Source organism: Morone saxatilis, unplaced genomic scaffold (genome assembly GCF_004916995.1).
Source record: "Morone saxatilis isolate NCDOM2014 unplaced genomic scaffold, NCSU_SB_2.0 Contig24, whole genome shotgun sequence".
NCBI lineage: Eukaryota > Metazoa > Chordata > Actinopteri > Moronidae > Morone > Morone saxatilis.
The window spans coordinates 5,883,650-5,896,104 of NW_023339807.1; the positions used below are offsets into that span (position 1 = coordinate 5,883,650).

The 12,455-nt window shown below is 41.9% G+C and overlaps 1 protein-coding gene across 2 annotated transcripts; it reads right to left on the bottom strand.

Annotated features, from left to right (window-relative positions):
* Positions 1 to 1,279: 1,279 nt before the first annotated feature.
* sybu (syntabulin (syntaxin-interacting)) lies at positions 1,280 to 8,785 on the bottom strand. 2 transcript variants are annotated; one of them, XM_035671723.1, is made up of 7 exons: positions 8,736 to 8,785; positions 8,326 to 8,512; positions 6,704 to 6,904; positions 5,288 to 5,387; positions 4,988 to 5,140; positions 3,391 to 3,546; positions 1,280 to 2,801 (listed from the first exon to the last, which is right to left on the bottom strand). In XM_035671723.1, exons 1-7 carry the CDS (start codon positions 8,757 to 8,759, stop codon positions 1,607 to 1,609), a joined length of 2,016 nt encoding a protein of 671 aa, XP_035527616.1. In that variant the 5' UTR covers positions 8,760 to 8,785; the 3' UTR covers positions 1,280 to 1,606. The 2 variants fall into 2 exon arrangements, with proteins under 2 accessions (XP_035527616.1, XP_035527617.1); XM_035671724.1 differs by lacking the exons at positions 6,704 to 6,904; positions 8,326 to 8,512; positions 8,736 to 8,785 and adding an exon at positions 6,020 to 6,142.
* Between the last annotated feature and the right edge of the window lie 3,670 nt (positions 8,786 to 12,455).

A 12,455-nucleotide genomic window follows, 5' to 3' on the forward strand; every position in this document is an offset into this window, starting at 1 on the left:
TGCAACTTAAGATACATCACCATATGGAGTGGAAAATGGAGTAATCATGGCAAAGATGCCAAGTGTCATTCAGACTTTCAGCTTTTCATTTTCATTGAATATGGGTAAATGTTGCGTAATGAGCGGAGAAAGCATTGGTACTTTTTGCATCTGCGTTGGCACTGACCGAGTTTTTACTGCTATAAGGGCACAGGCAGCATTTTACAGCTAGCGAGAGATCCCAGTAAAGTGGATCTAATGCACTTCACATTGTCAGACACACACAACCCAAGGGACATCTGAAAATACAGCCCGGGAAAGCTTTTACGTAAGATGAGCCGTCATGAGAACACTGCTTGGTTGCACTTGAGTTCAGACTCCATATTTTCCCCTTTTATTAATTTATGTGAACATCTTGCGCAAGTGTAGAAACCTGGGCTCTCCCAGTCTTCGCAAGTATATTTAACACAAATCTTACATAACCAAATGGTAACAGTTGTCCGTGTTCAGTCATTTCCTCCCTGCAACAAACCTGTCCTATGAAAGACATTACTCACAACACATGGCCAGGATTTATCATGCTTTAATAATAAAGATACAAGGACATTGGATGTAAACCACCAGTATTGCACATAGCTCAGGCACATAACAAGTGTCAATTGCTTTGAAGCGTCAACTTATTTCTATGAACAATACACAGGCTGTACCAAATAAAGCTCTACTCCCAGAGAGGAAAAAAAAAATATATATACTTTTTCACAAAAAACAGTAACAGTGAGCTCACATTAAAGCTTTGGCTGAAGGTTTAAGGTTTCTTTTTGAACAGTAACAAAAAAAAAAGGTTGATATCGAATGCAGGTTAGTGTTTGGTTGCCACACACTGCTTACTTCGCCACTGCTGCAGGTTACCGATGAGGGTTGAAGCAAAACCGGTGACATGGAGAAAACTATGACGAAGTTCGCGTGATGCTCCCAGTGTTGTGTATGATGCACTTTACGTGGTTAGTCATTCTACCGATGATGTGTTTTTCTAGTCGGCGGAGATGTTTGTTTGGTGCATGTGTGTTGTCTGGTGGTTGGGTGTTCTCTCTAGTTGTCCTTGTTGTTTGGAAAAACCGTTCTTAAGGGGTGTTTGATGAGACCCCCCTTTTTGCTGTTTTTTGTTGTGTGTTTTTTTTTTTTTTTTTTTTTTGTTTTTTCTTGAACGCGTGGTGGAAAGATTGAAGTTAGTCTTCTGTTTGATGGGTTCCGTGGAACTGTTCAACGTTTTTCTTTTTGGGAAAAAAAAAAAAAAAAGTCTCATCCCAACATTAAGAACGGTTTTTCCAAACACAAGGACAACTAGGGACACCACCGGACAATGATAACACATAACCATCTACCCAGATGATCAGCTTACACATGTAAATGATAAATAAATATATAAATAACCCCTTTCATAATCCCTTTCATGTCACCGTTTTGCTTCAACTCATGGTAACTGCACAGTGCGAAGTAACAGTGTTGGAACCAAAATAACTGCATTGATATCAAGTGTTTAACAAAAACAAGTCTCACAAATACTCTTGAAAAGATGCTTAAGTGCTTTTAGTTCAAGGTTAGGCGTGTGCATGCGGGGTGGAAGCCTTTATGCATCTGGGCTGTGGGTGACGTTACGAAGAGAGTGCAATCCCATGATGCAACAGCCCCTGATAAGAGCAGCAATGTTGTACACTGGAGCGCTTCCGTCCACGCCGTGCCGCGAGTACAGCCATGCTACAGTGGGTAACACAGGGGCTGCCACTGCCACTAGATCCACCAGGAAGCTGTTGCTCCAGTAACGCTTGCCGACCACATCCAGTCCCGGTGACAGACAAGGTCCCTCCTCGCCAACACCAAAGTCCAGCTCCTCCATAAACCGACGGCTCTCTGTGGGTTCCGAGCAGCACATGCCGGAATCGGTGGAGGTTTCTGGGCTCTCTGAAGGAGCAGGACTGGGCATGCTTGGTGGGGGAGGTGTCGAGTCGTGGAGATTTGCAGTGGTGGAAGTGGAGGTGGGCAGGTTGGAGAGGCCCAGAAGACTGCTTGAGGCCGACAGAACTGTGTCCCCTGCTGTTGCCCCATGGATCTTCAGCAGCTGGAGGAGCAGAGCCTGCAGGTCTGGAGACATGGGCATTATGTCGGTCTGCATTCCTTTATCTTCTGAGTTCTGCTGCGGAGGTGTGCTTGAGATGGTCAGGGTGGTGGAAACTGTGTTTGGTAGAACTGGTGGGGGTTCAGGAGATTCATCAATAAACTGTCCCTCTTCTGACAGTGCAGACACACCCAGACCCAGCCCAGACTCTGGCAGCTTACCGCTGGAGTCCTGACTGAAATCCACTGCAGTGGACATTAAGACCTGCTCCAAAATGTCCGCTCTGTTGGCCATCTCATCGTTTACCAGTAGCCCGCTGTCCGCCATGGCCTCCGCCCCTTGTTCTCCCAGCTCCATCCCACCCTCTTCCTCCCCCACCAGCTTCTTCCCACCGCTATCGGGGCTGTCACAGATGAAGTCCAAGGTGTTTTCGTCTTGGAGGTTGGCGCCACTCTGGGCAAGCTCCATGCTTTGCAGCAGGGACTCCAACTTCCTGTTTTGGATGTTGATGTCGATAAAGTACTTCTGTATTCCTTTATCCTTCTCCATCAGGCTGCTCTTCATTGTTTCCACCACCTGACGCAGCTGCTTTATCTCTTTGCGAGCCTCTTTGAGGGACAGCTGAGCCTCCACCCGGTGACACTCCTCTTCAATCCAGTCTTCCCGCATTCTGCCTAGCTGGCCCTTAAGCTCCTCAATCTCCGTCTCTCTAATGAATAGGGAAGAGAAGTTCAGAGTTACTTAAGGAATGGTTTTACATTACATTACATTACAAAATTCGCTTGTCTTGCTGAGAGTTGGATGAGAAGATCGTTACCACTCTCATATTTGCATGCTAAATATAAAGCTATAGCCAGCTGCCAATTCGCTTAGCATAATAATAAAAAGCACATTATGAAGATTTTGTTAACTGTACAGAGCTAGGCAAGCAGTTCTAAGCTAAGCTACCTAGCTGTAGCTTCAGATACATGAGGAGCATCAATCTGCTCATCTAACTCTGAGCAAGAAAGCAAATGATTAGAAAATGTGTAATATAATGCAATGAATCAGGGCACATGGTTTAAATAATTTCTCTTATATACAGTACATATTTCTTGCAAGATATAACTAGTAGCTTCATACATATTATGTAATAGTCATTTTCCAGTGGGTTCACACTGATTTTAACAGTTGAGCAGAGCTGCAGTAGGCATTACGTCACTACCATAGTTTCACTTTTCCTTCTCATAGGACCTCCATCATCCATCCATAAAAAGAGTCAGTCACAGGAGCTACGGTGCTGCTAATTCTTTACCAACCTGTCATGGACTCTGTTCTCAGATTCCATCAGTTTGGTCTTCAGGTGTCTGATGGCCACTTCCTTCTGCTGTAGAGGGGTGAGATACTGCTCGGGGTTCGGAGGTCTGATGCCATGGTTGTCTCCACAGGAGTGGTAGCGGCCCAGGCTCGCTCTTCTGTTGGCCAGAGAGACGAGTTTGTTGGTTAAAGGCCAAGTTTAGCCTTCCCTTTAGAACCAACATTATCAGTCAGCTCCTAACTAGACATTTTGAAGCAACAGCGGAAAACAAACCAATTTGACGCTTTAAAGTAAAATCGCTGCCTGCAGGCCGTAATTTGTCTGAGAGACTGCTGTCAGGGCAGATGCTCTCTGAAGCCTGGAATTACTGTCTGACACAGGATTAGTGGCATGTAGACTAAAGGAAAAAAAAAAAAAAAAAAAACCTAAAATGCTGGTTTATCTAAATACAAGCAGAGTCAGCAAGGAAAGAAAATCACCTTGCTGGAAAAAAAAAAATACCTTAATCTAGAAGCTAATGCATTAGCATTCAAATGCCCTTCGCATGTTTCTATGATCAGAGTTGTATCATTCTCAAAGAGCAACTGATAAAAAGGATTCATCTTTTTTTCTGTAGAGGATGAGTGGGTGGATTTGGACAATATGCAAAGCAGCATGTAAGCCCCTCTCTTGCACTAGCACAATATCCTAGCAACCTGGGATACTTGAGGCTTTGATGAGAGCGCTCTGCATCCAGCCAGAAATAGAAACAGCCCAGCAGAAGGTAGCATGAGAGAGGAAAATATGTCACATGACACTTAGTCAGGCAGAAGAAATGTCTTAAAAAGGGACAAGAGTGGAGGGTTATAATGCATTTATGGAAGCTGTAAACATGAGATAAAGAGAGCAAATTCTGCTACTGCATGAAAACTCAAAAGGCTGTGTGTTGAATGTTTGTCATTTACACTGCTGAGAGAGGATTTTTAGGTTAAACCTTATGCAGGGCTGAGCTGCCAACAAATATAAAGCCTAAGAAGTAAGCCTTCCAAGTAACACAGAGCCTGGAGCACCATGTCAGAAATTCATGGTGGTCCCAAACACGTTTGAGCGTCAGGCTATTCAGTTCACACATCAATTCTGCCCTTCTAAAATATTTATGACCCTGTTCTCTCGTCCAAACCAAGGTGTGTTCACTTTAATCCAATTTAGCCTGCATTCAATAGGGTCAATGTCTGGGTACCATATTCAGACATTTGCTATATTAAATCTTCATTAATCCCAACCACAGCCAAATCATGACCGTATAATCCCAGACGGGTGCAAGAGAGGAAACGATAAAACAGTCTGAGCTTAATCCACCCACCCACTCACTCATTGCTATGCTGCACATTGCCTGAGCTACAGTCCAAATCTCTCATGAGTCCAAAATCTGCTTGTTTCTCCCACAAGCAGGGATAAGCTAGTTGGCTTTATAATGAATCCAAGTGGAGAAATGTGGAAAGGTTAGACTTTACCACGAGCTCACAACTGATTACCAACTTTTTCTCCCCCAACTTTAAAACCACAATCTTTGCTCTGGGGTTATTAATCATGCATGTTATGAAAGCCATGTTTTGTACCTGGAAGTGGGGCTGGAGTTGCAGCTGCTGCTGTTGGTCGAGGAAGCAGCTCTGGGAGGAGTCCTGTAGGGAGCGTAGAGCTCTGCATCGCGGTTGGCCGTAGGGCTCCCGGCTGGTTTGAACACTGGGAGCGGTCTGATGTGGGTGCTGCGACTTGATAAAAGAAAGCATTAGAAAATAAAGCTTGCTGACTTGTTAATTCCAAAAAAGTAGGACAAATGGGAACTTTTATACATGATGAACACTACCCAACTGTCTTAGTCTAGTAGTGAGACCATACTTGCCATATGAGCCTCATACCTGCGTGAAGGTGCCTTCTTTCCAGCTGAACTGAACGTGAGGCTCCCCTTGGTCTTCAGGCTGCCTGTGCTGCTGGAGGAGCTGAAGTCTGCCTCACTACCTGCAGGGAGAAGCATCACAGCATTAGCATGCTAACAGACTTAAAGCCAGACTGTATGACCGCTGAAAGGCGCTACAACACAATATTCTTTAAATGAAAAGTTTAAATAATAAGAAAACACTTATTAATTGACAAAACAAAAGTCAACACTTGGTCAGGTATGTTATCACAGAAACACACACTCTGTCTGTCTGATGATACTAGCCTCTCATTCAATAAGCACCAAAAGACCAGTTACGATCAAGCGCTGAATAAAGCAGGACTATCATGTTACAGTTTCTGTAAGCAGGACATCCATTAAGGAAGGGCCAACCAGATAGCACAGCCTGAAACAGATATTATCATACAACAGCTTTTGGATGGGCTACTCCCCATAATTTATACCCTTTGTTAGTGAGTTTGAAGAGCAAGGCATACAGATAAACCACTTCATGTGATTGCAAATTCCATTACCCTCCAGAATTAGCCAATAACATCCAGTCATTATGTGTAACACAATCTGTTCTGCTTAAATGTTGCAAGACTAGCACTGTATATAGAAGGCCATAGCACAGGCTAGAACATCTGTTTAGAGAAAAACTGGTCACTAAATATTGAGTTGAAATGATTAAAGATGAAGTTTAAAGCCATACCTGAGTAGCATCTTTTGCCATCAAATAAAACCATAATGTGTCCAGTGATGACTGTGACAAATAAAATTGTTCAAAACTAAGTGATCCTCCACCACGTTGTGAGTCAACTGAGGGTCTGTACACATCCAGTCAGTGTAGTAACCTCCTGCTAATCAGCCTAATTGGCTAAGCTCCCGAACCTCTTCCTCAACCAATCAGCTTTCTTCCACATTTTGACTCATTGACAGTTTTTCTCTTCTCCCCCTGATTAAAAGAGGGGAAATTTAATTTTGGGATAAAGGCTGGAGTGCACTGTTTCTACAATATACGTCAAGAGAGCACAGATGCACAGACGACAATTTACTCCAGTTATTATTCTGCTTTCAGGCAGGCAGCTGCTTCCCAGCCACTGTTTGTTCCAGTCAACATACCAGGAAATCTGCTGGCTGCTGACATGTGACAAATACACAGTTATTGTACTTTGGTCTTTGAGGAACCACTGGCATGCAGAAGTGTATATATATATATATATATATGCAGTGTGCTGTATGGTAAGCCTGTGCATGTAAAAAAAAAGTTTTTTATGCAGGAATTAGATTATTTTCATACGCCTAAAGGTGAAGATTTTAAATGATTGTTGAATTTCCTCATTTGCTTTTTCTGACAAAAGAAACTTTTTATCTGCGTTTCTGTATTCCTCTTTACCTCTGGCTTTCATGGCCGACCTCAGCTCCCTCTTGTGCCTCGGGGCGCTCCGTGGTTCACCGCTCCACTCGGCCATCACCCTCACCCTCTTCACTTTGGCCTTGCGCTCGGGGAGTATCGGCGAGCCGTGGGCACTCTGCTCTGAGCCTGACGGGGTTTTGGAGGGGGACACAGACTGACTAGTGGGGCAGCCGGTGTCATCTATTGTAAACAGGCACACAGACAGTAATAGCCAAGAACAGGCAGCGTGGGGCAGGCAGCGAACACAAGCAGGCAATCAGAGCTCAAGGTTCAGCCCGGGTGTTATCTGACAGATAGCACGACAGCTTTCACAATGGCTCGTCACTTTCATATAGTAGTTTACACAGTACACACACGCACACTTATTATACACACACATGCACACACACATTCTTTAGTGTGTAGTTTTTGTCTTTCATTTGCTCTATTAAGGAAGGTGTACAGAAAATCTTTCATGCAGTGGAGGAATACAACAAAGTACATTTACTCAAGCACGGTACAGTACAGTTTTGTGGTGTTTTTACTTTACTTGAGTATTTCCATTTTCTGCTACTTTATACTAATATTTACACTTAATTTCAGAGGGAAATATTGTACTTTTCAATCTACTACATTTATCTGATTGCTTGGGTCACTTAGTATGCAGATTAACATTCTGCTTAACAGTGCACAACACTCAAAATCTTCATTTACCAGGTAATTTGTGTAATAATGAGTCCTAAAAGTCTTATTTTCTTAAAACAAGTAAAGGAACTTGAAATTTTAGAGAGATTTTTAAAATGTTCTAGAATAAACATTTTTCTTAATTTTGAAGCAATTTATATTAAAACGCTAAAGAGCCTCTGTGTGGTTTAGTGGCATCTTGTGATAAAGTTGATTGTGAGATTGCAACTAATTGAACAGCACTTACGTCTGTAATTGATGACCTGGGAATGAGAACGGGCTGTGAAGTGTGTAGGAGACACTATATCGGCTGTGAAACTCGCAAAATTTGCCAAAGGTCCTATCTACAGCCAGTGTTTGGTTTGTCCATTCTGTGCTACTGTTGGTGGCTCAACATGGTGGACTCCATGGAAGGCGACCTACTGCTCCTTTAAATAAAAAGGACTCATTCTAAGGTAACAAAAACACGATTTCTATATTCAGGTGATTATACACTACTGAAAACATACCTATGAATATTATATTCAATTTCTGCCAATAGATCATCCTAAATGTTACACACTTTAACTTTAATGCATTGGTGATAAAATGTTATATTACTCTAAAAAGTGCCGTTCTGCATAATGAGTACTTGTGCTTTTGATACTTTAATAATTTTTTCTTCTGTACTTTTACTTAAACACGTTTTAAAACATAACTTTTACTTGTAGTCTTGCATATTCACACTGTAGTATAGATAATTTTACTTAAGTAAAGATCTCTGCCACCACAGATTTCTTCACAAATAGAGTGAGGATTTTATTTTTACGCTACCAACCAAGAGCACTGCAACACTATCTTGCAGTTACGTAAGTGCTTACATGCCTGACAGCCTGTAAATGGTGTTCAAAGTAACCTTCTGAACTCATCTGTCCTCAGAAGGGATTTGAAATTCTTACCAGAGCAGAAGCTGTTGGTGCTTATGGTCCTTTTGGAGTGGTCTGAGCTCATGTCACACTCCTTCCCCTCCTCCTCTGAAAAAGGTGAATCAGACAGAGGCGAGCTTTTTTCCTTTGGTCGGAAGGGGTGAAGGACCAAACGTGGGATGCGGCTGCGGGGGCTTCCTTTCTCTGGTGACTTTTTTTCCTGTTCAAAGGAACATCTGTCAAGGCTGCAGGCAGGGATGTAGCCACCTTAGCTTAGTGTACCTCCTTTTTCAGGATGACAATATTTTGAAATTTTTTGTTCATATTGTTGGTTGTTTGCCTTGTTATGATAACTGTAACACAGCACAGTTTACCATCTTTTTCTTTACATTTCCTCCAAAAAAAGACTCTATCACCAGTGACCAGTAGCAATGAAGACTCACCTCATATTCTTGGAATGGTCCCATTGTGCTTCACGTTGCGTTTTCCCCTGATGAGTGAAAAAGAGGAGAAAGATCAGGTGAGTCATTTTTTCTGTGGACTGCGTATGTGGCAGCATTTTGACGTGGCGCTCAAACCCTCAACAAACAAGGGCCCTCTGTCTGAACTCTGTTACACCACTAAATCCCACCCACCACCACACACATACACACACATACTGCCTGGTACAGATGGCACAACAAGCCCAGAGCCAGCCATGACCATCACACACTGAATTTATGACCTTGTGAAACAAACTCTACAAGTCACCCCCTAAAAATAAACAGCCATGTACATTTTTAAAGTCCTTTAGCAATCGAATGGAGGGAAATGAACTAAAGAGCAAAAACAAGTAAAAAGACGTAAACATATGAAGATAACAGTCTTTAGGCTAAATGCTAATGTCAGCAGTGATAATTTTGAGGTATTTCTGGGTTTAGCATGTTGACATGTTTACATTTGCGAATCATCAAGTACAGCTGAGGCTGGTCAGAATGTCATTAGCTTTGAAAGTATTTAGTATTAGAAAAGTATTGGATGAACAAATTTTGACCTGAAGATGGCGCTAGAGCCAATAGTTGTTAATAAAAATGTCAACCTCATGGTGGCATTAGAGGAAAAGTCAGGTGATAATGACTGTACAAACTTTCATGGCGATCTTTCAAGTTGAGATACATCACTGAATAAGTGAAAACTTTAACTGTTGGAGCTAAAGGTCACATTATTATACGTTATTAGAATAGATTATTATATACATTTATACTTATATACTGTCAATGATTTATCCTCAGGGAACACTATCTGTAACAAATTCTATGACAATCCATCCAAATGTTCTTGAGATATTTCACTCTGAATCACGAAATGTCAGTCTCATGGTGGGAGTATAGAGGGAAAGTCAGAGGATCACCAGAGTCTTTAGGATTCATTCTCTGGGAACCATGAAAGTCTGTACAAAATGGCATGGCAATCCATCTGATAGAGCCATGCCACTAATGTGGCTAAAAAACAGTGAAAGACACAAAACAAAAGAAAACTTTTTTGGTTTCAAAAGGGTAGAGTTCAGAGATACAACTAGAAAGAAGATATTATTCTGATATTACTCTTTTCATACTCAAGTTCTTCGTCAAAGTCATCCCAGATTAAGATGATCAGATGAAGCCCAGTAATAGATCAAAGGTGTCCAACTTCAGTATATCACTCTGCTAAGCACAATTCACTAACTCTCCTTATCAGCCTTCTGTGCCAAGACTGTGAGGCTGCCTGCCAGAAGCTACAAAGTGCTTCTATCACTGAGATATAATAGATGATGGGACGACGTTATATCCTCTTTGAAAAAATAGAGACCAGCGTAGAAAAAATAACTCAAACACTGAACTCTTTTCATTTTGTACATGCACATTTAAACAAAGAGAAAACATATTTTATTGATGCTTTAAAGCTAAATAATGCAGACTTTCTCTCATGCTCGAATAAACTTCATACAATCCGCTCGCCTGTTGATTTGCCAAAGGGGGTCAGTTACGTAAGTGCTTACATGTTTTTTCCCTCTTTGCACTGGGAATGATGTAATTGACCCCAAGGCCTGTGTGCTGCTGTCACATCAGTGAATCCGAACCTGTCTTCCCTCTCTTAGTCCAGATGGTACCTTTTTTTTATAGTTTGGCTGGTATACGTCAGTCTTCCGTTGATCGTCTGGCCTCCCCAAACAATCCTCTATCAATAACAGAATGATATCACTGCTGGATGACCCAATATAAGCCACGTTCCCTGTACGAACGGCCCAGACTCGTGCAAAATCCTTTTTCTTCAAACCACCGAGGCCCAAAGAGGATTGTAAAAATAGAGCAGAGAGTTGTGGGAATCAAGCTCCACCTCCTTTTATTAGACTCAAAAATAGATTCTGGGTGGCCTTCACCACCTTGCCAGTAGTTTCACTTTCATTTTCAGAAATCCACACTGTTATCATACTGTATGCACAGCCTGCCTGGCACACTGGCACGGCACAGGCAGGTGATGATAGGCACCGAGCAGGGCAGAGCAACCGGAGCCGTGCCCTAGCAACAGTCTTAGCAACAGAGGGAAAATGCTGCACGAGCGGCTCCAGCTAGATGGGACCAATTATGTGTAAATCTGCACAGTGTGGGCTTCTGTTGCTCATCCTGAGACGCCGTCCTTCACTGAGAAAATATCTGAGAGTGCGTGTCGAGGTGGTGAGGGGGTGTTCACCATTCAGCCGCACAGTGTTTTTCTCAGACTGAATGAACACTGTGTCCTCGAGTCAGTGTGTGTGAGCTCCTGTTCATACTTACTGAGTCACATTTCAGCTGTTTGTTGCAGATGATTGTGGTATATATTGGAGTTTATAACAAATATTTTACTTTTTTTAAACAGATTTGTGCAATAGATTACAGTTTTGTAATCTAAAGTAAAGACAACAAACTAATGGTGAAGACAACAAGGGTTTAAGCCATAAAGCCAAGATTATGGACGTTAAAAATAACCCAAAATTATTATGCACAATAGTAAAACAAATGTGAACTGGCAAATGAATAAAGGAAGAAATAATCTAATAAACGGTGCGAAGATGTTTAGTTCAGGAAGAGACTTTTCTAAATTCATGCAACTAAAAGCAGCCAAATAAAGGAAAAGCAGCAGGGTGGTAACATCACAACATCAAAAATAAAGAGTCAGAGATCAGCTAGCATTAGCCAAACCATTCAAACAGTCTTTTAGAATCATCTCATGTTATTTATTCCAGTACAACACTTCTTCTTTTGCTAATGATCACTCAGTGGCTTGTAACCTGAAACCAGGTGAGGTGTTTTGATACAGGCATGCATGCTCTGCTACCTATACTTGCTGTCATTTCGATTTTTCATTTTGATCTTGGGGACATTTTGCCTGTTTCCATTGTGTTTGCACTTGTTCCTGTCCTGACCTAGCTCCTGTAAAGTAGGATTATGCATTCGGTTCTCCGCCCGCATCCTCTGCTTGACTGCAGACAATGTTGATTGGCTACCCACTGAGCAGGCTGAGCATTATCTAAGTTGCAAACACAGGATCAGCCCCCTAAGCATAACCAACAGACAACCTAGCTGTGTAAATGCAGCAATTCACTCCGAAAACTTCAAATATAGTTTACGAAGTGGATGTCCTAGGGAAAGGTTGGGCTTGGGTGAAAGCTGTCAGTGGGATGATGAGATAATGTGAACATGACTGGTAAACAAGTCTTTAAGCCTCCCCTGAAGCTATTTCCCTTATCCAGATGGTCTAAAACAGCATGGAGTGGGCGTCAATAATAAATTCCCTTAATCCATCCCGTTCGACGTGCTCTCTAATGTTGATTGTGCACATGGACTAATGTGAAGCTATTCCAATTTGATATGATGAACCATGTGATGCACTCAGTCCATTTGTTCTGTTGCTGTGATTGTTAATGAGATGTTATTTCAGTGATGACGACATTTGATGCACACTGACAGACTGTTGTACAGCTTTGAAGATGTGAGCTTAATTGAGCATTTATGTCCAGATGCCTTATACATTTTTAAACATTATGCCAAGAAGGAAATATTTATACTATATAACTATTTATATAAATCCATAATATGAAATATTTGTACTCTGAAAATAGTTCTCTTGTGAGTAGCACGTCATTCACACTTGTTCTAAGCTCATCG